We start from the raw sequence: 26,926 nt of genomic DNA on the forward strand, positions 1-26,926 counted from the left end.
TATAAATTATGGTATTTACATGACTTTCCAAAATATTAAACAGAGTGAAGCTAATTGTCCTTCTGCAAACTTTCTATATACTTTGTGAATTATGATATGATATTATATTTTGATGGTTAATTTTTTTTCTCCTTCTTGCATGAATCCTTCAGATTTCAGTTGATATATGTTATTCTTAACATAAATCTAAGTGAATAAAATTAACGAGATTAGCTGTAAAAGCAATCGTATAATGCAGAGGTCCCCAAACTTTTTACACAGGGGGCCAGTTCACTGTCCCTCAGACCGTTGGAGGGCCAGACTATAAAAAAAACTGTGAACAAATCCCTATGCACACTGCACATATCTTATTTTAAAGTAAAAAAAACAAAACGGGAGCAAATACAATATTTAAAATAAAGAACAAGTAAATTTAAATCAACAAACTGACCAGTATGTCAATGGGAACTATGCTCCTCTCACTAACCACCAATGAAAGAGGTGCCCCTTCAGGAAGTGTGGCGGGGGCTTGATAAATGGCCTCAGGGGGCTGCATGCGGCCTGCGGGCCATAGTTTGGGGACCCCTGGTATAATGTATCTCAAAGCCACTGCTTTTGTATTTCTGGCCACTGCTTTTTTTTTTCTATACTCCTTTTCTCTCTCTCTCTCTCTCTCTCTCTCTCTCTCTCTCTCTCTCTCAAAGAGTTTCTGAGCGAGGATTTGCCAGTAATATACTGCTGTGGAAACTGAAGGTTAAAGAATGACCTTAGTAGTCATGTCAAGGGGCAACTTGGAAGGGAGGAAAAAGCCACCGTAAAATATAATCTAGGTAAAAATAACGTGTATGCTACAAATACAAGCCTCCAAACAAAAAAATTTATTTATTTATTTATTTATTTTTGTGACAGAGACAGGGAGAGAGACAGAGAGAAGGATAGATAGGGACAGATAGACAGGAAAAGAGAGAGATGAGAAGCATCAATTCTTCGTTGCAGCACCTTCATTGTTCATTGATTGCTTTCTCATATGTGCATTGACCGGGGGTCTACAGCACAGCAAATGACCCCTTGCTCAAGCCAGTGACCTTGGGGTTATGTCTATGATCCCATGCTCAAGCCAGCAACCCTGCGCTCAAGCTGATGAGCCCATGCTTAAGCCAGATGAGCCTGCGCTCAAGCCAGCAACCTTGGGGCCTCGAACCTGAGTCCTCTGCATCCCAGTGCAACATTCTATCCACTGTACCACCGCCTGGTCAGGCCAAACAAAATTCTTATTTCTTATTCCATTCCTTTTCAATCAGAGTGCCACCCTTTTGGGCAGCAATTTAAGGACCCCATTCTCTGTCCTGACAGGCAGGAAGCTTAGTTATATTTAGTTATGGCTTTAGAAGTCTGAGGATGGACAGGCAGGGTGGAGAGGATTAAGCATGTTGTTACTTAGCAATAAAATCAAAAGGAAAGGAGAGAGATTGCCAAGCTCAAGCCATTAAGGGGTGTGGGAGGTGGTAAAGGAAAACTAATTTGACTGCAGAGGCAGATTCAGAAACTGGGATAAGCCTGAACTAAAAGTGGATTATTACTGAGAGAGAATGGGAAGTGTTAAAAAAATTTTTTTTAAAGATGAAAATAATGCTTAACATATAGTAGGAACTGGGGCAAATCCAGCCTTAGGAGAGCCTGAAGTTTATACACTTTGGGCAGGCCTTTTAAAGAAAAAGAATGTAAAATAACCAAAGGCATAAAGTTGAGGATTTATTTAGAATAAGATGCAAAGAGGCTTCAGAAGAGACCTGTGTAAGTGGGGGGCTCTGACATTTAAGCTTCATTAATTCCACAGCAAATATGCTTCTGAAAGGAACTCTGTATATATTACTAAGAGGGAGGGAGGGAGGGAGGGAGGGAGGGAGGGAGGGAGGGAGGGAGGGAAGGAAGGAAGGAAGGAAGGAAGGAAGGAAGGAAGGAAGGAAGGAAGGAAGGAAGGAAGGAAGGAAGGAAGGAAGGAGGAAGGAAAGGGGCTAGCTAGTTTTAGCTCATACTTTTTAATCCCCTTTTCCCTCATTAATAAGGATCTTAACATGATTATAAATATAGACTAATAAGTTCTACTAGGAAATAAGAAACTGTATTTCCCCATGTATAAGATACCCCCTTTTTTTAAAAAAAATTGGGCAGCCCTGGCCGGTTTGCTCAGTGGTAGAGGGTCGGCCTGGCGTGCGGTAGTCCCGGGTTTGATTCCCGGCCAGGGCACACAGGAGAAGCGCCTATCTGCTTCTCCACCCCTCCCCGTCTCCTTCCTCTCTGTCTCTCTCTTCCCCTCCCGCAGCCAAGGCTCCATTGGAGCAAGGTTGGCCCGGGCGCTGAGGATGGCTCTGTGGCCTCTGCCTCAGGTACTAGAATGGCTCTGGTTGCGGCAGAGCGATGCCCTGGATGGGCGGAGCATCGCCCCCTGGGGGAGGGGGGCATGCGGGAGTCTGTCTGACTGCCTCCCCATTTCCAGCTTCAGAAAAATACAAAAAAAGGAAAAAAAAATGGGATCTAAAAACTGGGTGCGTCTTATACAGTGGTTGTAGAATTTTTACTTGCATTTCCCGCTTTTTCTCTCTTGTCTTTTTTTCAAATTTCAGACCCCAAAATTAAGGTGCATCTTATACATGGGGAAATCCGGTACAACTGGCTGCCATTATGTGCTTACCTTTCTGTGTTGGTTACTAGCTATAAAGTCCTAGTGCTTATGGTTACCCCTGTTTCCTTTGGGTAAGAACCTTCCTGACTCCGTGAGGGATGTCTTCAAGAAGTTACTGTTAGTGTCTGTTTCTTGTATATACATTCAAGCATGGTCAGGATTCTCTCAAACTTATTAGTGTACTTGGGAGAGGGAATTTTATAAAAAAGAAAAAACAAGATATTAAGTCAAGTTTAACTTTCTCTGTGTTCAAATTCAACCCGTCCTTTTGTGAACTGTCTCTTAGACCCTTGGAGCACTCACCTTTCATTATGTAGGGCTTTGCAAGTTGGAGATTCCCCAAGGTCACCAGACTTGTTTCCACGTCCACTTACTGTGCACTTTCCCTATGAGGGCCATGAGTAATCAACACTAAAGCCAAGCAAAGCTCCTGCCCCAGGGTTTCCTTGCCCCTGTTCTGAAATGTCATGGTTAACTATGATTAGAGATCGCCTAGTCTATCTATTCATATCCCCACTTTCAACTACAAATTTCATGCTTTGTTTGAACTAACAGGTTCAAAGGATTATTTCTCATTTATACATCAGAGTATCTTAGTCCCAAATTGGATCCTCAGCTTAAGGTCTCTTCCTAAATTCTGGGATACTGTAGACAGCTGCAGACACACGTCAGTGGGGAAACTAGTTTATACTGTCTTTAATTTAAGACTCACACTTATTGATAAAGGACAAAGGTTAAGAGTTATGGCTATAATGCTATAACTGATTGTGAAGTTTGGAGGTACCCCAACTTTTTTTCAGGCATCTTAAGAAGCTGAAATGCTATTTTGGACCTAGAATTCTCTCTGTCAGTCCTTTGCTAGGATCATGAGAATTTTTGCTACTATGGGGTCAAAATTAAGTTCACATGTCTGCTGGTTCTAGGATTAACATGGAAAGAACCTTGGGTGGTACTCACACTTTCTAGTCCATCTTGAAAAGTAGGTATGATACAATAATTTTTTTAAATATAGGCTGTACAATCAGTTAGGTGACCTGCAGGATTACGATTTCAAGTATCTAGCCATTCTTGAGAATACCCTGTTCTGTGTCAGAAAGATATAGAAATCAGAATTTGGCCTTCCATGGCAGAATCCAGTCAACAGACTACTTTCAGAACAGAAATTCAGGACTACTTGGAACCAGGGTACTTAGTAGGGAAGAGTCCAAGGCTGCTGACGGAGCCAATACAGCAAGGCTGTGCAGGAACTCAGGACTCAGCCCTAGAGCAGCTGCAGTAGGGTCTTCCACAGCAGTTCAGTTCTAGCCTCCACTGAAGGAAAGAAGAAGCTAAGATTCCTGCTACTTCTGCCTGTCTCACAATTGGCTCACAAACTAGAGCTGGGCAAGGCCGGTGGGTAGAGGCCTTCAGTGTCTTTAGTTCTGAATGGTTGGAAAAGACAAGAAGTGATGTAAGCCCAAAAAGGTTGTGGTCTTTGCTAAAATTTGCCTCCATCTTGAGCAGATATGGACTTCACTCAATGGGAAAGGAGAGAAGAAAGTTATATGATTAATAAATTGGTAAAAACTAGACCTGAATGTGCATTCCATAGTGGGAAAAGCCAAAGTGGACAAAGGGAATAGGAGATTAGGAATTAAGAGGGAGAGGAGATCAATATTCCTATAGTCAGAGATTTTTTTTTTAATCTTCTGAGAGTAAAAACTTCTTTAGTTCTGTGAAGTGATATACTTCAAAATTAAATGCACAAATTCTAATTGTTCATGTCCTTACAAATTGATGTTTTTTTCTATAGGAAATGAGTCCTCCTGATAACATCAATGATGAAGGAAACGACATCATATTCTTTATGAGAAGTGTTCGAGGACATAACAAGATACAATTTGAGTCTTCATTGTACAGTGGATACTTTCTAGCTTGTGCAAGGGAGAATGATCTTTTCAAACTCATTTTGAAAGAAGAGGACAAACGGGATGGATCTATAATGTTCACTGTTACTGATATTAATGTTAATAACAAAAACTAGATTTAAAAAAATTTTTCTTAGATTTTATTTATTGATTTTTAGAGAGAAGAAAGAGAAAGAAAAAAAGAAAGAGAGGGAAGAAGTAGGAAGCATCAACTCATAGTAGTTGCTTCCCATATGTTCCTTGACCGGGCAAGCCCAAGGTTTTCAAACCTCAGTATTCCAGGTCATTACTTTATCCACTGCACCACCACAGGTCAGGCTAGGTTTTAAGTTTTTTAACTTATCCTGACTGTGGTGTTGCAGTGGATAAAAGCATCAGCGTGGAATGCTGAGGTTTGAAACCCTGGGCTTGCCAGGTCAAGGCACATAGAAGCAATCAATAAAAAATTAAAGTGAAAAACTATGAGTTGCTCCCCAGCTGGATAGCTCGGTTGTTAGAGCACTGTCCCAAAGCACACAGGTTGCCCGTTTGATCCCCGGTCGGGGTACATGCAGAAACAGATTGAAGTTTATTTTAAAATTTAAAAGAGCATACATTGAACCCTTACCAGTTCACTCAGTTGATTAGATGATCATCCTGATATGTCAAACTATACCCCATCTATAGAACTCAGTCTGGTGGGAAGTCAGGTCTCCATGACCTACTCAACAAGAAAGTTCTCATTATTTCCCTTTTCATTATTACCTCCTCCTGTGCCCTGATGTGTCCTTGCTTAGTTAGGGAGGGAAAGTGGGTACTAGTTGTAGGAGGGTAGCTTGCTCATCCTGTGTCTCCAAATCAATTGTACAGCCTCTGGTCCTCTTCTTGTTCTTGGATGAATTGATAGGGCTGTGGAGTGAAAGCCAAAGAAAGCAGAAGTATGACAGGAAATACCAGAAGGAAAGAGAGACTTATCACAGGTAGTGCTCCCTGGCCAGAGCAAGTTCAGAAATAGAAGTAAACGCCATGTAAATACTGAATTACAAATTTATATTTGAAACCCACGAGAGGCAGCTGGAGGAGGATCTCAGGAAGCCTTGGGTCTTTTGCTGACTTGCCCTCCGGCACGGGACTGGTACAGCCAGCCTAGGTGTGCAGCTTGGTTCTGCTTGTGCACCTGACCCAGCAGAGGCAGCTACAAACTGGTTTGCTACAGGTTACTGAGGGTCAGTCACAGGCAGTATCCTGCACTGATCTGCACCAGGTTCACTCTTAAGAGACCCAGAACCAACACATCCAGTGGCCAGTTACAGACTACATCAGAGCAGGACCAACTAGCCTTTCTAGCAGCATATCCAAAGGGAGAGTTCATCAGGCACCATCACATCTGAGGCAAATTCTGCTTCCTGTGGTCAGCACCTGCACAGCAGCTTGCACACACTGGATAAGATCGAGCCTCACAGTCAGCCAGCCCAAGTCCCAGATACCCTGCCCTGCTGGGCTCAGTTCCACAGGGGGAAAGAGGAGAGGCTTAGAGCTCAGACATTCAGAATGTTAGTTCCTTAGAGCCTACTGTTCGGACTGGTTGAAGAGCTTAGCCACCTCCTGGGGGCTGGACCATAATCAGCCCCAGTGGAAGACAGACTCAATCTTCCTCCCTTGAGACTAGACTTTCCACAGCTGAACAAACTCTACAGAAGGGACTGTCAGCCCAGAGGCGGATTAAAGTCGGTTGAGGCCCCAGGCGCAGAAGAAAATATTGGGCCTCTTAAAAAAAGAGAGAAAGATAGGGAAAATAAAAATACATGTTAACCATATTTTTAAATAAATAAAAAATATTATGTACTATTAATGTTAAAATTGCAATATGAAACCACACTTGGTGTCATTAGAAAACTAAGTGTAAAGTTGAGGTTTTGCAGAGCCCTTTAGAAGTCGGGGCCCAGGGCACACACCCTGTGTGCCCACTGTTAAATCTGCCTCTGGTCAGCCCCACCCAATCAGAACCTGCTGTTCATGCCTTCAGAGAGAAATAGAATTGGAGTATCTAGCAGTGGTTGAGGGATTAGGCTCTGGAGTACGGGACACTTTCCCTGCACTGTGTGCCTGACCAAGAGACCCCCAAAATAGAGGGTTCCACTTAAGTTGTCCTCCCAGTTGCCCTAAGCCACCAAGAGATCACAACCAGTGGAGGGGATGGTGGGGTTAGTCTGCACCCACTCTAGTCTTTCTACAGAAGACTCTGTGGGAAGAATAGGCAGCTGCCAGAGTTGGTGGAGCAGCTGAAAAGTGGAGGCAAATCTTAAGGAACTTGGCCCCTTTTACAGAGCTGCTGTCAGCTCTAAGGAAGTCATTCCTTATACACAGGTTGACCCATCCCACACAAACTCAGTCACAAAAACATAGACACAAACAGTGAACAGAGTGGTAGCTCCAGATAGGTAGCCCACAGCTGGTTACAAACAATGTCTGACATCAACTCATACTCAAATCCTGCCCAAGAGGACCCAGAACCAACACAACCAGAAGCGGGTTGCAGACTGCACCAACACTAGACTCAGCTAGCCACACAAGTGGCACATCCATAGGAGTTCAGCAGGCACCAGGCACTGCTGGGAATAACTATATCTCTGGGTAAAGCCACCACACAGTGTCTAACGCATGTGATCAAGGTTAACCCTTAGAGCCAGCCAGCCTGAAGGGTGAACTCCACCAATGAAAGAGCCAGTAACATTTAAGACTCACATACAACAGAAGGGTAAATATAACCCTCAAGAAACATTTCTAGAACAAGGAACTCAGGTGACCTGAAGAATCATAACACTGAGCCCATCTCCCTCATTAAAAACATTAGAACAAATACAGGAGTGAGAGCAGAGCTACATAATAGACAAAACATATGTCCCAAATGATCAATAAGAGAAGTCCCCAGAAAAAGAATTAAATGAAATGGAAGCAACCAAACTACCAGATGCAGAGTTTAAAACAATGGTTACTAGGATGTTCAAGGATCTTAGGGTAGGAATGGATGATTACAGTGAGAACTTAAAGAGATAGTAAGCATTAAAAAAATATATGAAGCCCTGGCCGGTTGGCTCAGCGGTAGAGCGTCGGCCTAGCGTGCGGAGGACCCGGGTTCGATTCCCGGCCAGGGCACACAGGAGAAGCGCCCATTTGCTTCTCCACCCCTCCGCCGCGCCTTCCTCTCTGTCTCTCTCTTCCCCTCCCGCAGCCAAGGCTCCATTGGAGCAAAGATGGCCCGGGCGCTGGGGATGGCTCTGTGGCCTCTGCCTCAGGCGCTAGAGTGGCTCTGGTCGCAACATGGCGACGCCCAGGATGGGCAGAGCATCGCCCCCTGGTGGGCAGAGCGTCGCCCCTGGTGGGCGTGCCGGGTGGATCCCGGTCGGGCGCATGCGGGAGTCTGTCTGACTGTCTCTCCCTGTTTCCAGCTTCAGAAAAATGCAAAAAGAAAAAAAAAAAAAAAAATATATATATATATATATATATATATATATATATGAAACTAGAAGAAAGAACCAGTCAGAAATGGCAAATACAATATCTGAAATGAAAACTGCACTAGAAGGAATCAACCATAGGATGGATGCAGCACAGGATTGAATCAGTGATTTAGAGGGCAAGATAAACAGAAGCGCAGAAGCAGAGTAGCCAAAATAAAAAAGGTTCAAGAAGGATGAGGAGCCTGACCTGTGGAGATGCAATGGATAAGGCATCAACCTGGAAAGCTGAGGTTGCTGGTTTGCTTCTCTCTCTTCTTCTCTCTCCTCTCTAAAATCAGTTATTAAAATTAAAAAAAAATTAAAAATAACAATATATTCCTGGCCGGTAGCTCAGTTAGTCAGAGCCTCATCCTGATGCACCAAGGTTGTGGATCCCATCCCTGGTGAGGACACATGTATTGAATAAGAATCAACCAATGAACACATGATGTTTCTCTCTCTCTCTCTCTCTCTCTCTCTCTCTTCCTCTCTCTCTAAAAATCAATTTTTTAAAAAAATAACAATATACTATTTAAACAAAAATCAGAGCCTGACCTGTGGTGTTGCAGTGGATAAAGCGTCAACCTGGAAACGCTGAGGTTGCCGGTTCAAAACCCTGGGCTTACCTGGTCAAGGCACATATGGGAGTTGATGCTTCCTGCTCCTCCCCCTTTCTCTCTCTCTCTCTCTCTCTCTCTCTCTCTCTCTCTCTCTTTCTCCTCTCTATAATGAATAAATAAAATCTTTAAAAAAAACGAAAAAAAAATCAGGTACAAAATGAACACTTATTTAGAAAAGAAATAAAATTACAATTTTTAAAAGCTAATTGATGTGAAACAATAAATTACATAGAAGAAAACATAGGTATTAAACTCATGGACCTTGGCAGTAGGGAACATTTTATGAATTTGACCCCAAAGGCAAAGGAAGTAAAGGCAAAGATAAATGAATGGGACCACATCAAACTAAGAGGCTTCTGCACAGCGAAAGAAACTGACAACAGCCTGACCAGGTGGTGGCGCAGTGGATAAAGCGTCAGACTGGGACGCAGAGGACCAAAGTTCAAGACCCCGAGGTCACCAGCTTGAGCACTGGCTCATCTGGTTTGAGCAAAAGCTCACCAGCTGGGACCCAAGGTCACTGGCTTGAGCAAGGGGTTACTCGGTCTGCTGAAGGCCCATGGTCAAGGCACATATGAGGAAGCAATCAATGAACAACTAAGGTGTTGCAACGAAAAACTGATGATTGATGCTTCTCATCTCTCTCCGTTCCTATCTGTCTGTCCCTATCTACCCCTCTCTCTGACTCTCTCTTTGTCTCTGTAATAAATAAATAAATAAATAAATGGAAACTGACAACAAAACAAACAAACAGCCAACTAAATGGGAGATGATATTTTCAAACAACAGCTCAGATAAGGGGCTAATATCCAAAATATATAAAGAATTCACAAAACTGAGCAACAAACAAGCAAACAATCCAATAAAAAAATGGGAAGAGGACAGGAACAGACATTTCTCTCAAGAAGAAATACAAATGGCCAATAGATATATGAAAAGATGCTCATCTTCACTAGCTATTAGAGAAATGCAAATCAAAACTACAATGAGATACCATCTCACACCTGTTAGATTGGCTGTTAACAACAAGACAGGCAATAACAAGCACTAGAGAGACTGCGGAGAAAAAGGAACCCTCATTTACTGTTGGTGGGAATGTAAATTAGTACAACCATTATGGAAGAAAGTATGGTGGTTCCTCAAAAAATTTAGAATGGAACTACCATATGACCCAGCAATCCCTCTATTGGGTATATACCCCCAAAACTAAAAAACGTGGGTACATAAAGACACATGCAACCCCATGTTCATCTCAGCATTGTTCACAGTGGCCAAGACATGGAAACAACTGAAATGCCCTTCAATAGAAGACTAGATAAAGAAGATGTGGTACATATATACTATGGAATACTACTCAGCCATAAGAAATGATGACATAGTATCACTTACAACAACATGGATGGATCTTGATAACATTATACTGAGTGAAATAAGTAAATCAGAAAAAGCTAAGAACTGTATGATTTTATACATAGGTGGGACACAAAATTGAGACTCACGGACATAGATAAAAGTGCAGTGGTTTCCAGGGAGAAGGGAAGGGAGGAGAGGGAAGGGGGAGGGTAGAAAGGGAGGGGCATACAGAGAAACAAATACAGTGGTACCCTGAGATACGAACAGACCAACATATAAATTTTTTAAGATATGAGCTGTGACTTGGTCCATAGTTTTGTTCGAGATTCGAGCGAAATTCCAAGATACGAGTTGTGATTCAGGAAGCTGCCGCTAGTTGGTGCATGGTTGCACGGGTCCAGTATCGGCAGTTTGATATACGAGTTGACTGACTTACGAGCTCGGTTACAGAACGAATTAAATTCATATCTCAAGGTACCAGTGTATGGGTGACAGAGGATGATTTGACTTTGGGTGATGGGCATACAGCATAATCAACTGTCCAGATGATATGGAGATGTTTTCTCTTAATCTATGTACTCTGGGTGACCAATGTCACCCTGTTAAATTCAATTATCTAAATTTAAAAAAAACTGACAAACTCTACAAATATTATGTACAGATAAATAATATTGATTTCCTTACGCACCTCTATAGTATTTTTTGTTTTAATATGTTAATTTTTAAATCAACACACTATAAAATTAACCTTGCTTTGGTGTACAGTTTATGATTCTAACAATTACAAATTTTTAAAACTAGCCAGACTAGGTGGTGGCGCAGTGGATAGAGCGTCGGACTGGGATGCAGAAGGACCCAGGTTCGAGACCCCGAGGTCGCCAGCTTGAGCACGGGCTCATCTGGCTTGAGCAGAAAAAAAATTAAAAAAAGCTCACCAGCTTGGACCCAAGGTCGCTGGCTCAATCAAGGGGTTACTCAGTCTGCTGAAGGCCCGCAGTCAAGGCACATATGAAAAAGCAATCAATGAACAACTAAGGTGTCGCAACAAAAAACTGATGATTGATGCTTCTTATTTCTCTTCGTTCCTGTCTGTCCCTATCTATCCCTCTCTCTCTCTCTCTCTTCTCTCTCTCTCTCTCTCTGTCCCTGTAAAAAAAAAAAAATTTTTTTTAAACTACTAACACAATTAAGATATAGAACAGCTCATCACAGCCAAATTCCCCTCTATTGTCCCTCTGTAGTCAAATCCACCTCTCAACCCTAATTCCTTGAAAGTAGGGATGTGTTCATCCTCCATATAGTTTTATCTTCTCCAGCGTTGTACAAATGGAGTCTAATGTAAATATTTGTACTGGCTCTCCCACTACACAAAATGCCTTTGTGAATCATTCAAGTTTTCAGTCCTGTTTATTGCTGAATTCCTCCCTGCAAAAAAAATCCTGCTCCACTCAGTTATTCCCATCTTAGTTTACAGGAACTCTATCCTTGTTGATTGTTCACTCCAAACACCTTTAAGTATCCCTGGACCCCTCTTTCTCCCTCCACCCCAATCCTAATCTATCAGGAAAGCAGATCAGCTCTCCCTTTAAAATACACTGAGAACCCAGTCGTGTCTCAGCACCTCCACTGCTGCCCCTGATCTGAGCCACACTGTGTTCTCCCAGGTTGCTTCGCCAACCTCTCACCTGATCCCTAGGATCCTCCTAACCCTGGCTTCCCTACAGTCTATTTTCACTGTAGCAGCTTCAGTGCTTCTTTGGAAAATGTAAGTCAAACCATATTTTGCTCAAAATTCTGCACAGGCCCCACATTCCATCAGAGTAAAAGACAAAACCCCCAAGATGGGTTACAAGGCCTGCAGCACTTCGTCACCACCTACCTCTCTGATGCAGCCTCCTCCTTCTCTTCTCACTCTCTCTGCAGCAGCCACACTGGCCTCTCATCCCTCTAACACACCAAGTATACTCGCTCACACCTTAGGGTGTAGCTGTCTTCTCCCTCTGGGATTCTCTCCCCCACGTTTCCATTGAATAATCTCCACTTCCTCCAAAACTTTGATAAAAATCTCTTTCTCAATGTGGTTTATCCTGACTATCCTACTTATTTATTTTTATTTTTACTTTACTTGAAATACAACTTTATTCTGATTTTAAATGAAAGGAATGGAAATGACATAACAAACAAGGTTTCACCACAGAATACTGTGATGCAACTGCAGCAGTCTTATAGTTGAAACTCAGTAAGGAAACAACTATGCTCCAAAACAGCTAAATATGCAGGTCCAAAAAACAAAGGTATTTTTTAACCACCACATTCACTCCGAAGCCCATTCATTTCTTTCAGCACCCCAAGATCAAGCACAGGTTCCGCTTAGCTATATAATAAAGGGCAAACCTACTGCCCCACTGACACCACAGGACAGTTGCCTATAAAACTAGATTTCTGATGCTGGGCTCCAGCTTCCCTTGCTCACAGGTCATTGTTCTCATCCAGGACAGTGGTGGTCTGAGCAACCGCTAGGTCATGCTTATACTGCGCTGCCAAGGCCAGGTCCATGACAACCTCTGGGGGGAGCAGGAGCAGGCATGGTGACAAACTCCAAGTTAGGGTCTCCAATTAGTTTTCTAGCAAGCCAGAGGAAAGGCTTTTCAAAGCTGTAGGTACTTTTGGTAGAAATGTCGTAGTACTGAAGATTCTTCTTTTGGTGGAAGATGATTGATTTGGCTTTACCTTTCCTGTCCTTAATGTCCACTTTGTTGCCACACAACATGATGGGGACATTTTCACACAGGCACATTCTTGTAAGAGACTCTTGAAGTTACATCAAACATTATAATGGCGGAGTTCCAAGATGGCCACAGAGTAGGCAGATGCTCCACTCCCACTTCCCAGAACTAAGGTGGATTACAACTTAAATCTGAGAACACTCATCGTGAAAGACAAACTTTGGACTAAACTAAGAGGATTCTACAGCCAAGGACCACCAAAGAACCCACACTGAGACTGGTAGGAAAGGCGGAGATGCAGAAAGGGCTACCCCACTCCTAGGAGCGAGTGGCAGCCAGGAGGGACTTTCTCAATGGGGAGGGCTGTCCAGCAAGGTGTAGGTCTTTATCCCCAAAACTGGAATCCCAGCCTAGAGCCCTGGAGCCTGGAAGGGGCTTATGGACTATATTTGACTGAGAAAAAAGCCTAGACATGGTTTGAGAGAAGGAGGCAGGACTCTCAGATCCAGGCTCCATATTAAAGGAACTTCATGGAGAGCCTCGCTCACAGCCACTTTCCCAGAGCTCCAGGAGGACACCTGAACCCTTGGGCTGAGTCACTCCCCAAATTTAAAGTGAATATTTTTCCTGGGAACAGCATCACCAGCAAAGGAAAGAAAGTGCCCCATCCACCGGAGGCTCTCCTACCCTAGCTAGAACAAAGGCACTTAGAGCCAAGCGCCATGATAGGGAGACAAATAGGGAGTGCAGAGGTCTAAGCTACATCCACCCCCACCCCCACTGCTGAGTGTTCACCCAGGGCAGGCAGGCCACAAGCAGCAGGGTGTGACTGTGGAAGTTCCAGCAAGCATGCACAAGCCAGCTTGCAAAGCTGGGAACCCACTGCCACTGCGGAACTCCAGGCTCACTCACAGTCCTGCTCACTGAGTGGGCTTGCCCTTGGTGGAGGCAGAGGCCCATGCATCAGTGGAGGGGGTACGCCTGGGCATGCGCGAGCCCACCAGCTAGGGTGGAAGTCACACCAGCTGCTGCGGGAATCAAGGCCTGTGCACAAACCTGCTTGGGGTGCCAGCATGCCCTCAGCAGCAGTGAAAGCAGGGGTGATCTCAGTGGTAATCCAAGCAAGAGCATCCAGCCCCCCTGAGGTGGCTGCTGAGGTCTAAGATGACCGAGGTGGACCCGGAAGTGGTCCAAGCGGGCATTCGTGGCCCCACCCTCAAGGGTGAAAGCCAAGGCAGATGCCCAAGCCTGTGAGCAATAGTGCCCGCAGCGCAGACTGGCTCTCAGAGGCAGCAGAGGCTGGGATGGCCACAGAAGCAGTCCAAACAGGCATACGGGCATGTACAAGCCTGACCATGCAGCACTGGCCATGGAAGCGGGCTGGTGCCAGCAGCACCTGAGCCGGAAAGCCCTGGGCAGCAACAGTGGAGGTGGCCTGGTAGACAGACCACACAAGGGGAGCACAGGGGCCACACCGACTGGACCCCTGTGACTACACCTTACTGAGTGCTAAAAAAGAACAAAAAAAAAAAACAAACAAAAGAAAAGAAAATAAGTAAATAAAATGTCTGGTTAGAATGACACCTGAGGCTAAGGAGTAGGCCACATCTAATACCGTACCTAATCACTGAATTACAGTACTGAGCCCAACAAGTAGCCAGTAATAAGAGGCAACAAAAAGCAGTTTTTAAGGGAACTTGAACTTTTAAAGGAACTTCTCCCAGGCCAAGAGCAAGCCTAGGAGTGCAGCTGATACTTACAATGGCACCAGCAGAGGCAGCCACAAGACCTGGATAACCAGTAGCTCCCAAAAGGTGAGTAAGAACCAGTCATAGACAGTAACACCCACTGATCTGCACCAGGCCCTGGACAGGGAGGTCCAGGACAACACAGACAAAATTGGAAGACAGAGAAGTACAATCCAACAAGAGAAAGCCCCAGAAAATGAACTGAGTGAGATGAAAATAAGCAAACTACTGGATGCCGAGTTTAAAATAATGATTATTAGAGTGCTGAAAGATCTTAGAACAACAATGGATGGACACAGTGAGCACATAAATAAAGAGATGACAAGCATCAAAAAGGACATTGAAATAATAAAAAAGAACCAGTCAGAAATGAAAAATACAATATCAGAAATGAAGACTACACTAGAAGCAATTAAAAGCAGGCTGGATGAAGCAGAAGATTGACTCAGTGATTTAGAAGACAAGATAAATGAAACACAGAAGCAGAACAGCAAAAAGAAAAGAAGCTGAAAAAATCTGAGGAAACTCTAAGAGAGCTCTGTGACAACCTAAAAAGAAACAACATCCTCATCATAGGGGTTCCTGAAGAAGAAGAGAAAGAACAAGGGATAGAGACCTTGTTCAATCAAATCGTAGCTGAAAACTTCCCTAAATTGATACAAGAAAAAGTCACACAAGTTCAAGAAGCACAGAGAATTCTATTAAAGAGAAACCCAAAGAAATCCACATCAAGACACATCATAATTAAAATACCAAAGCTAAGAGATAAGGAGAAAACATAAAAAGCTGCTAGAGAAAAAAAGGCTATCACCTACAAAGGAGCCCCCATAAGGATGACATTCTTATTTCTCAACAGAAACACTTGAGGCCAGAAGGGAGTGACAAGAAAGATTCAAAGTAATGCAGAACAAGAGCCTACAACCAAGACTACTTTATCCAGCAAGGCTATCATTTAAAATTGAAGGAGAAATAAAAAGCTTCCCAGACAAAAAAAAAACTCAAAGAATTCATTACAACCAAACCAATGCTGCAAGAAATGTTAAGGGGCCTATTGTAAACAGATCAAAGGGGAAAAAGAATACAGTAAAAGAGGAATATAGCTTTAAAGAATAAAATGGCAAAAAACAACTACATATCATTAATAACCTTAAATGTAAATGGATTAAATGATCCAATCAAAAGACATAGGGTAGCTGCATGGATAAGAAAACAAGACCCATACATATGCTGTCTACAAGAGACACACCTCAAAACAAAAGATACACATAGACTGAAGGTAAAAGGATGAAAAAAAATATTTCATGCAAATTAGAGTAAAAAAAAAGCTGGGGTAGCAATACTTATATCAGACAAAATGGACTTTAAAACAAAGGCTATAGTAAGAGATAAAGAAGGTCACTACATAATGATAAAGGGAGCAATTCAACAGGAAGATACAACCATTATAAATATCTACGCTCCTAATATAGGAGCACCTAAATATATAAAGCAGACTTTGATGGATATAAAGGGCAAGATCAACAGCAATATGATAATAGTAGGGGATTTCAATGCCCCACTAACATCACTAGATAGATCCTCAAGAAAGAAAATTAACAAAGAAACAGCAGACTTAAAGGACACACTAGATCAACTTGATTTAATAGATATCTTCAGAACCTTTCTCCTTAAAGCAGCAGAATATACATTCTTTTCAAGTGCTCATGATACATGCTCTAGGATAGACCACATGTTAGGGCACTGCCGCGGACCAGCGCGGCTCCAAATAACGATGTGGAATTAAGGAAACACACTTATCAAAACAAAAATTATGCAACCGGGAGGACTCTTCAAAATGCCTGGCAGTATCGGAGTGCCCCATAGCCCCAGTTTGCTTTATTATATAGCCATATGCAAATCAAGGACCCTGATACAAAGTTGCACATCCGAGGCTAAGACAGGAACTCTCCCAAGGCATAAAACAGGAGACATTAGTGAAATCTACCAACATCTGAAACAAACAAAGAGTCAGAGGAAGGGCATGTATATTGCTTCCAGCAACCCAAGGAAGCAAGTAGAGTGGGTGCAAATACTCAGCATCATAGCCAAATATGGAGATGAAGGGGGGAGAACTTAGCCTTTTGCTAAGCCTCAAATCTAAAATGGCTTTTTGCCATTTGTCCACAACAGGGCACAAAAGTGGTCTCAACAAATTTAAGAGGATTGAAATCATATCAAGCATTTTCTCTGATCACAATGGCATGAAACTAGAAATCAACCACAACAGAAAAACTGAAAAATACTCAAACACGTGGAAACTAAATAGCATGTTATCAAATAACGAATGGGTTAACAATGAGATCAAAGAAGAAATAAAAAAATTCCTAGAAACGAATGATAATGAGCATAGAACAACTCAAAATTTATGGTACACAGCAAAAGCAGTACTGAGAGGGAAGTTCATAGCACTACAGGCACCACTCTTATTCAACATAGTACTGTAAGTCTTAGCTACAGCAATCAGACAAGAAGAAGAAATAAAAGGCATCCAAATTGGAAAAGAAGAAGTAAAACTATCATTATTTGCAGATGATATGATACTATATATAGAAAACCTGAAAGTCTCAGTCAGAAAACTACTGGACCTGATAAATGAATTCAGCAAGATGGCAGGGTATAAAATTAATACACAGAAATTAGAGGCATTTTTATACACCCACAATGAACTTTCAGAAAGAGAAATTAAGGAAACAATCCCTTTCACTATTGAAAAAAAAAAAGTACTTAGAAGTAAATTTAATCAAGGAGATTAAAGACTTGTACCAGAAAATTATAAAACATTGATAAAAGAAATCAAGGAAGATACAAACAAGTGGAAGCATATACCATGCTCATGGATAGGAAGAATAAACATCATTAAAATGTCTATATTACCCGCCTGACCAGGCGGTGGCGCAGTAGATAGAGCATCGAACTGAGATGCGGAGGACCCAGGTTCGAGACCCCGAGGTCGCCAGCTTGAGCACAGGCTCATCTGGTTTGGGCAAAGCTCACCAGCTTGGACCCAAGGTCACTGGCTTGAGCAAGGGTCTGCTGTAGCCCCATGGTCAAGGCACATATGAGAAAGCAATCAATGAACAACTAAGGTGTTGCAACAAAAAACTAATGATTGATGCTTCTCATCTCTCTTCATTCCTGTATGTCTGCCCCTATCTATGCCTCTCTCTGACTCTCTTTGTCTTTGTAAAAAAAAAAAAAAAAATCAATTTATAAATTCAATGCAATACCAATTAAAATACCAATGACATACTTAAAGATATAGAACACATAATCCAAAAATTTATATGGAACCAAAAAAGAACACAAATAGCCTCAGCAATCTTGAAAAAGAAGAATAAAGTGGGAGGTATCACACTTCCTGATATCAAGTTATACTACAAGGCCATTATACTCAAAACAGCCTGGTACTGGTATAAGAACAAATGGGTACTGGCATAAGATCAATGGAACAGAACTGAGAACCCAGAAATAAACCCACACCTTTATGGACAGTTGATATTTGACAAAGGAGGTAAGGGCATACAATGGAATAAAGACAGTCTCTTTAACTAATGATGTGGGGGGAATTGGACAGCTACCTGCACAAAATGAAACTAGACCACCAACTTACACCATTCACAAAAATAAACTCAAAATGGATAAAAGACTTAAATGTAAGTCGTGAAACCATAAGCACCTTAGAAGAAAACATAGGCAGTAAGTTCTCCAACATCTCTCGCAGCAATATATTTGCTGATTTATCTCCACAGGCAAATGAAATAAAAGACAGGATAAACAAATGGGACTATATCAAACTAAAGAGGTTTTGCACAGCTAAAGACAATATGAACAGAATAAAAAGACAAACCACACAATGGGAGAACATATTCAACAATATGTCTGATAAGGGGTTAATAACCAAAATTTATAAAGAACTTGTAAAACTCAACACCAGGAAGACAAACAATCCAATCAAAAAATGGGCAAAAGAAATGAATAGACACTTCTCCAAAGAAGACATACAGATGGCCAATAGACAGATGAAAAAATGTTCAACATCACTAATCATTAGAGAAAAGCAAATTAAAACCACAATGAAATACCACCTCACACCAGTCAGAATGGTGCTCATTAACAACACGAGAGGTGCTGGTGAGGATGTGGAGAAAAGGGAATCCTCCTGCACTGCTGGTGGGAATGCAGACTGGTGCAGCCACTGTAGAAAACAGTATGGAGATTCCTCAAAAAATTAAAAATGGAACTCTCTTTGGACCTACCCATCCCACTTTTAGAAATATATCCCAAGAACACCATATCACTGATTCAAAAAAAGAAATGCACCCCCATGTTTATGGCAGCATTGTTCACAATAGCAAAGATGTGGAAACAGCCCAAGTGTCCGTCAGTGGATGAGTGGATTAAAAATCTTTGGTACATATATACAAGGGAATACCTTGGGACCGTGAAAAAGAAGGAAATCTTACCTTTTGCAACAACATAGATGGACATGGAAACTATTATGTTAAGTGAAATAAGCCAGGCAGAGAAAGAAAAATATCGTATGATCTCACTCATTTGAGGAATCCAAGGAACAATGTGAACTGAGGAACGGAATTAAACCTGAAGGGATGGGGAGAGGGAGCAGTTGGGAGAGGGGTTAAGAAGATGTTGAGGGGAATACAGAGGAGGGGGGATGTATTCGGGGTGACACTGGAATCTATGTAAACTCAATAAGTTAAATTTAAAGAAGAAAAAGAAAAAATTATAATGGCACACTGGGCTTGAATATAGTAGCCGTCTCTCAGCCTGCCAAACTTCTAGCCCACCGAGTCCCACACGTTGAACTTACTAGGCCCTCTGGTGGTGTGGAGCACAAGGGGATGGACCTCAATGCCCAGGGTGGCTATGTACTTCTTCTCAAATTCACTCGTCAGGTGGCATTTCAGGAGTGTATATAGTTTTCCTGGTCCCACCATCACCAACTAATATAAGTTTGAACTGAACGTAAGGTTCTCCTTGGGCAGCCATGGCAATGTTACCTTCAGAAGCGTCTCTGGCCCATCTGACTAAGAGCTGCAAAGATGGCAGAAGTGCAATTCAAATGCCCCGACCTGACTACCCTATTTAATACCATAACCTGCCCTATTTCACCTCTAGGTGCTACTGGATCCTCCTTATCCCTCATTACTTTTCATCTATAGACCTATCACCTTCTAATATACTATGTATGTAATTAACTTATACACAAGGCTGTTGTTTGTGGTGAGATTAATGTAGGCTCCACAAGGGCAGAGACCTTCTCTGCTTTATTCACTGATGTGTCTAAGTATCTGGCACAGAACCTGACACACAGTAGGTACTCAATTTATGAATGTATGTGAGTGAATAAAGAAAGGAAGGTAGACATTCTGGGGCTTACTACTTTGTTGCAGACTGAGGTCACAGCTTCTAAGTTCTCATAAGTCTTGAGGACCTCAGGCACTAGCTTTGGCTTTTTGAGCTGAGGGGCAGAGGGCAGCATCTGTGACTTTAGATTTTGTCCATCACTCGCACTAGACTCAGTGTCTTGCGTGGTTAAATACTACTTACAATAGAAGAATGAACACCTGCTGGCCCAGGGCACTGAGGGGAGCTGTGCAAACAGTGCACCGTGTCCAAAACTAATGCAGTGGCCCTGGCTGGTCAGCATTCCTTTCTCACGTTTTGGACACCTCACATCCTCTTCTCCCCTGTATCAAGAAAGACTCCACACCTCCTTCCTGGAGTGCTGACAGGGATGGTTATACCCAGGCAAGAAGTAATAAAACTCTACGCTATTGAATGCCTATTACGTGCCAAACAGCATTTCATTTAACTACACAGATACACATGAATTGATTTCCTAATGCAGAGGCTCCAAAGGCTGGTGTCATTCATGGCAGGTGCTCACAACTGCTTACGGAAGCAATTAACAACCTGAGGTGTGGAGGTGAGGGCAAAGTCTCCCTACTCCTCTAAGTAGTGGTTAAGACTGGGCTGCCTGCCAAAGTCACAAGCTTGGTCAGCTGGTAGTTCCATAAAGACAGAGCCTATTTCCCTGCCCTGTCCCATCTTTTGGTCTAACTGCCAGTCTGACTGGCCACCTTACCACCCACCTCATTGCTTTCCACCAGCTCACCAAGGCTGAAAGCCATGTGCGCATCTCTGAAGCTCACAGGTTAGTTTCCCCCATAAGCAGAGGAAGATAAACCAAAGAATTGAGTGCCTTTCACGTATCTGAGAAATATCTATTGAGTGCCCGCTATGAGCCAAGATCTTTTATAGGCACTAACAATTTCAGCAAATAAGAGAGACATAACTCTGTTCCCAGGAGCTTGCATTCTAGCAGAGGGGAAATGAGACTAGGTAATTTTTTCTTACAGATCAAAATATCAAATAGTAAAAATTTTAATGTGACGAATTCAGAACCTCTATGAAACTGAGACCTATATCCCAGGACAGATGTTCCCAGGCTAAGATTATGAGTAACTACATTCTCGGCAAAGAAAACAGCTAATGCAAAGGTCTTGAGGCTCGGATGAGCTTGGGGTGTGTGAGGCAGAAAAAGAGGTCCCCGTGGGTGTACTGTGGGTGCAGATGGGAGATTGGCCATGCATGGGGTGGGAGAGGTGATTGGGGCTTGGTCAGAGGCTTTGTGGACTTGGGAAAGGAGTGTGGATTTTATCTAAATGCTAATGGAGGGTGGATGATGTAATCTAATTTATGTTTCTGCTGGAATCATTCTGGCCACTAGGAGAATGGACTTCAATGGGTAATGTAGAAGCAGGGAAACAGGAGGCAATGCTTTTTCCCAGATGAGGGATGATGATCGTGGATGAGGACGTAGCAGTGGAGACAGAATATTCAGATTCACTTGTGTTTTGGAGGAGAGGTGGCAGGAATTGCTGGTAGACTGGACAGGAGGATAGGAGTAAGGAGGAATCCAGGATGATATCTCAGTGCTCACAGACACCTGGCTTATCCAACCTTACCTCTCAAGCAAGCTGGATACCTGAAGATAGTTCATTTACTATCTCCTTTTTCTACAAAACCTCTCTGTTTACAATGGTGTTGTCCATGGGCTACAGTACATACAAACAGACATATTCAAAAAGGCCTCCAGATAGGCCTGCTGTTGATTATCAAATGGCCATATATTTGAAATAGTAACTATGTAGGAAGTGTATCTGCAATCCCTAAAGCAGCTGAGAAATAAACCTGCTGCATGTGTATTCATAATAACGTACACAACCAACATCCATGCCTGTGGCTTTAAAAGTTATTTAAGCCCTGGCCAGATAGCTCATTTGGTTAGAGCATCATTCCAATGCACTGACATTGCATCCCAATACCTGCTCAGGGCACATACAAAAACAGAATGATTTTTCTGTCTCTCTTTATCCTTTCCTTTCTCCCTAAAATCAATAAATTTTTTTAAAAAAAAGTTTTTTTAAAATTATTTGAGAACAAAAATTAAACTGCAGCCCATATATTTCTAGACCCTTCCCTTGCTTCCATAGAATCCAATGTACAGAACAGGTCTTGTTTGTAATCACAATGCCCCAGTTAAAAACAAAATAAGATAAGGGCTGTAATCCCTACTGCACAGAAGAGTCAACTGAAGTGCAGAGGAAATAAAAGATAGACTCTCAGGAAGTGAAAGGTTCCAAAGATCACAAACTAGTGCTTGGTGCTACCAGACCTCCAGAGCCTCGTCAATCCCGTGCTCTTTCCATGACACCATAGGTTTTCCCATAAACCATTCCACCAAGTATTGAACATCCCTGGGCCCTGAGGAGAGAAGAAAAATAAAATTCAAAATAAAGAGCCGAACGGAGACCTTAGCAGAGTCACTCAAGCCAATATCCATGAACATGCCTGAGAGACAGCAGGCAAGATTTCTGCCCTCGGGAGATTTAGCATCACCAAGTCCATCATTTGGTGGATGTTAGGAAGCACCAACAATGTGGAAACATTGTACCAAGTGCTTGACATACACAGATGAACCAGACACAGCACCTGCTTTTAAGAAATGTGACTGTCTAGAAGAGAAAATAAAACATGTTTGAAAAACATTAAAAGCAAACAAAAAGGACAGTGTAGACTGGATCTACATCAAGCTGAAATCATCCAGTTATTTAGTAAATTCAGCTTTTAAAACTGGTTTATTTGTGGGGTTTTCTAATTAGTCAGGTGGGTTATTTGGCATCTTGCAAGTGTAGAAAAGCAATTGTTTAATTTTTTTTTACCTTTATTAGTAATCCTAATGACTATTGTAATTATTCATGGCCTTGCAGAGTTATAATTATTTATACTGAGAGTAAGTGTTAGACACAGCAACAGCATGTTAAACGCAAAAAGTGTTTTAATAAAGATCATGGTAATAACAGGGGAGCCAAGCCATGTAAGGTTAACGAGTAAACTCTTCCTAGAATAAGTGACCTTTAATCAGACTTAAGGTAACAGACTTGTTTTGGTAGAGAAAAAGAGGAAATAATTACTACATACTGCCAACTTCTCAAAAGTGTCATAACATGTTTTGTGTCTTTGTTTTACAGTAAAAAGAATAAGACTGTAGGGGAAATTTTGGGTGCAATGGAAACCTGAATATTCTTTTTTAAATTGAGGTATAATTGATAAGTAGCATATTTCTTTAAGGAGTAAAATGTAATAATTTGATATTTGTATACTTGAAAAATGATCAGTGCAATAAGTCTAGTTAATATCCATCACCATATATAGTTACAGAATTTTTTTCTTGTGAGAATTTTTAAGATCTACTACTCTCTTAGCAACTTTCAAATATGCAATACAGCATTGATAACAATAGCCTTCATGCTATACATTAGATGCCTTTTCTTTACATCCCACTTTTCTCTCCTTCCCAGCATATATTACTTATTTTTTAGAATGATATGGGCCCACAAGTCCTGTCCACTGCATAGCTGGAAACCCCTGTATTTAGCCTCATATGGTAAGCTTTACTATGGAATAATATGAATAGCTTAAACTTTTAGACTCTTCAAATTTGAATACCTTGATGTAGTTTTGATTGATTTAGGGGAAGACTCTTCAAACCTGAATATCTTGTTTGATTGATTGATTTTACAACTGGAAGTTTATACTTTTTGACCGTCTTTCCCCATTTCTTCCCCCCCCCCCCCCACCTCTGGTAATCACCAATTTGTTTGTTCTCTGTTTCTATGAGCTTGGTTTTTGTTTGTTTTAATTGCATGCACAGGTGAGATCATATAGTATTTGTCTTTCTCTGTCTGGCTTATTTCAGTTCACACATTGCCCTCCAAGGCCCATCTACATTGTAACAAATGGCAATGTTTCCTTCCTTTTTGTGGTTGAATAATATTCCATTGAATACCCATACCACATTTTCATTATCCATGTGTCAGTTGATGATTTCAGGAGACTTCTCCAGTTATCTGATTCCAAATCTATAGGAGCTATTTTACCACTCGGCAAGTTGTACATGACTGCTAGCAACAAAAACAATTCTTGTCTGTAGACATGCAAGTTCTATCCTGTCCAGAAAACTAACTTCCCTCCTCCCTCTGGAATGCCAGTTTTGCCCCCATTTGCACATGTATTTCAATATTCATAGCACCATTTATCATACACAGTTTCATCCTAAATTCACCTGGCGATTGGAGAGACCACCTGTGCTAGGTAACTCATTTTCTAGAAAGAAAAATTAGCTTCTACCTTTAAGGCAGGTGGTAACTTTGCAACTGGGAACCAGGTGTCTATAGATGTTAGGCTTGTCCCCAGATACAGAGACTGGGAGATGGGGCACGATCTTCCTTGGATGTTTATATTTCAAAGGGATGGTCTTCAGGTCCTTGAGAAAGATATTCCAGAGTCATAAGGCTGACCAAATGGTTATTTAATTTTTAAAAGTATTTGCGTATATTTCAAAGAGACTATGAAAGAACTTACAAGTTTTCTAAAGTAGCTGCTCTAAGAAAAGGGGGGGCATCTCTTCCCTCATTCTTCACAAAAAACACTAAGGCTCTTATTTTAAATGTTAATTTTCCCGTACATGTGTATCATTGCTTGTATAACTGCAGTATCTAATCCCAGTTGGGGGTGTGACCAATGCCCTCCCTCAAATGCAAAGCTCAGTGTCCTCAGTGCAAGTCAAGTTCAGTCTCCTCAAGGTCCACTGCTCCCGGGAAGTGTGCAGAACCCTGTGTGAGGGTAGTGTCCAAAGAGGGAGAAGGAGAGCCTGCTTGATATTTGCAGCTAAAAGATGCCTCTGTCTCTCCCTGATGACCTGCTCTTGGACGGGTCACTCTGTGAATGAGTGTTGCAGATGCCCTGAGGAAGTCTGAGGAACTCTCTGTTTGCCATGACTAAGCTGAAAAGTTCCCTGAGAGAGTGAGAGAGTTCAGGCTCATGTCTCACTGTCAGGTTCTGTTAGGGCAGTGGTTCTCAACCTGTGGGTTGCCACCCCAGCGGGGTCGCCTAAAGCCATCGGAAAATACATAATGCATATCAGGTATTTACATTCCGAATCATAACTGTAGCAAAATTACGGTTATGAAGTAGCCACCAAAATTATTTTTTGGTTTGGGGTCACCGCAACATGAGGAACTGTATTGCGGGGTCACGGCATTAGAAAGGTTGAGAACCACTGTGTTAGGGGTTCTCAAGGTGAAGCTCTTTGGACACAGCAACAGCCCCAGGGGGTGAGTCTGTCCCAAGAAGGTCAGCTGAAGCCAGGTTCCAGCACTGGCCACCTCACTGACCCAGAGCTGTGCCCTCCTCCTCACTCCACCAGCACAGAGGCCAGCTTGTCAGTTCCGTCTCCAGCCATCATAGTTACTTTATGGCAGGGGACTAGAACTCCTGGCCTCTCCAGCCTCCAAGTCTTGAACTGGGCCATGCAGTTTTCCTCCCACTCAACTCCCTAACTTTGAATGTTGGGGCAAAAAATGGGAATCTTAAGAGTCTACACTTTCAAAAAGTTCTCGAGTTCTTTCTATAAAAATTTCACCTCCTCCTCAGAACCATGCTAATGGAATTGAAAGAGGCAGGGAGGATCCAGTTGTACTGTCTTCTTTCAGCAATGGAGAAAAAAGTCACAACTGCATAGTCAGGAGAGGCCAATCCAGTGAGTTCTCTGGGTGATTTCTGCTGTGAGTTACTTGCTGCCTCCACTAAAAAGTCAAGAAACCAACATAATCTTAAAGGTCTGTCATATCAGGCATCCAGCTAAACGTAGAATCAATTAGCTTAGGACCTGAGAAATAATCTTTCTGTGCTCTCGATACAGAAACTCGGGTTTGAAATTAAAGTTTATTTTTTCTTGGCAATGAGAAAAGAAAATAAGGTAACTTTTATAAACAGACTTTAAAACCTTGAGATGTAGGTTATCAGCCTACTAACTAGTCTTATTGACACTCAAAAGCAGTCTCACTACCCTGTCCACCGCCTTCTGTTTGGGTTTTCTGAAAGGGTAGAGCTGCTTCATTTCAAAACACCCAAGTTAGAATGAAGGCAATGATTTGTGTTTGCTATGGTTCTGAGTATTTTTCTTAATCACCTTTACTTTTAATAGGATACTACAATATTCATAATAACTTACTCTTTTTTAACGTACATAAAGGAAAAGTTAAAGTGGGTTAACCACTGTGATTATTCAAACAGCTGTAGCTACCATGCCAGTGTTGCCAGGGCACTGTCCTCACCCTTGCAGCTGCCAAATTGAGCAAGAGTTGTGGGAATTTTCCACTCAGTTTCATGAGAAATGATCTGAAAAGAGAGTTATATTCAAATTAAGTAGCCCCACTACTCATGAGATGGATCTCGGTTCATAAATTTCATGGACTCTGTTGACTCACTTCTCTATTTAAGATGTTTATGGCCCAGGAAATAACACTTACACCATCAGAATCCATTTTCACTCTGAATGATGCCAAAGTTACATAGCTACACAGGGAAAGGGCTCAGTTTCTTCTGTGTGAGATACAACAGGAATGCTAGCAAAGTAGAAAAGTTTCACCTGTTACAGGGATCCTTCACCTGGCACTCTCAACCAACGTTGAGAAGTGAAGTGGGGACAGTTGACTGATCAGACTGAGTTCTTCCGTTTGTCTGAGCCTTGGTAGGATCACCGGGCACCATGGATGGACCTGGGCTTCAATTTCAAGAATCAGATCCTTACATTTGTCCAGATACAAGTAGTAGAGATGTAGAGCTGGCCATGCTCTTGAAAGACTAAATTAATAAGCCAAAATAACAAATATTTTCAGGTCTTATACATACACGTATGTACACACACAACAACAACACTTTCAAAGGGACAAAATTCCAGTGTCGGCAGTCAATATATTCACTTTTCAATTTTTAAAAAAATATTTAGAGACCAAACCAAACCA

The 26,926-nt window shown here is 42.1% G+C and overlaps 1 protein-coding gene and 1 pseudogene across 2 annotated transcripts in view; one reads left to right on the forward strand and one right to left on the reverse strand.

Annotated features, from left to right (window-relative positions):
- The window catches only part of IL18 (interleukin 18), a 29,790-nt gene extending 22,855 nt beyond the window's left edge, over positions 1–6,935 (forward strand). For both annotated transcript variants that reach the window (XM_066373077.1, XM_066373086.1), the window contains one exon: positions 4,455–6,935. In XM_066373077.1, the coding sequence (XP_066229174.1) occupies positions 4,455–4,685 (231 nt within the window). In that variant the 3' untranslated portion in view covers positions 4,686–6,935. The remainder of the gene's footprint in view (positions 1–4,454) is intronic.
- Positions 6,936–12,490: 5,555 nt separating this feature from the next.
- On the reverse strand, positions 12,491–19,541 carry LOC136388989 (GTP-binding nuclear protein Ran-like; annotated as a pseudogene).
- Between the last annotated feature and the right edge of the window lie 7,385 nt (positions 19,542–26,926).

The sequence above is a fragment of the Saccopteryx leptura genome, chromosome 1 (genome assembly GCF_036850995.1).
Source record: "Saccopteryx leptura isolate mSacLep1 chromosome 1, mSacLep1_pri_phased_curated, whole genome shotgun sequence".
In the NCBI taxonomy this organism is placed as follows: Eukaryota; Metazoa; Chordata; class Mammalia; order Chiroptera; family Emballonuridae; genus Saccopteryx; species Saccopteryx leptura.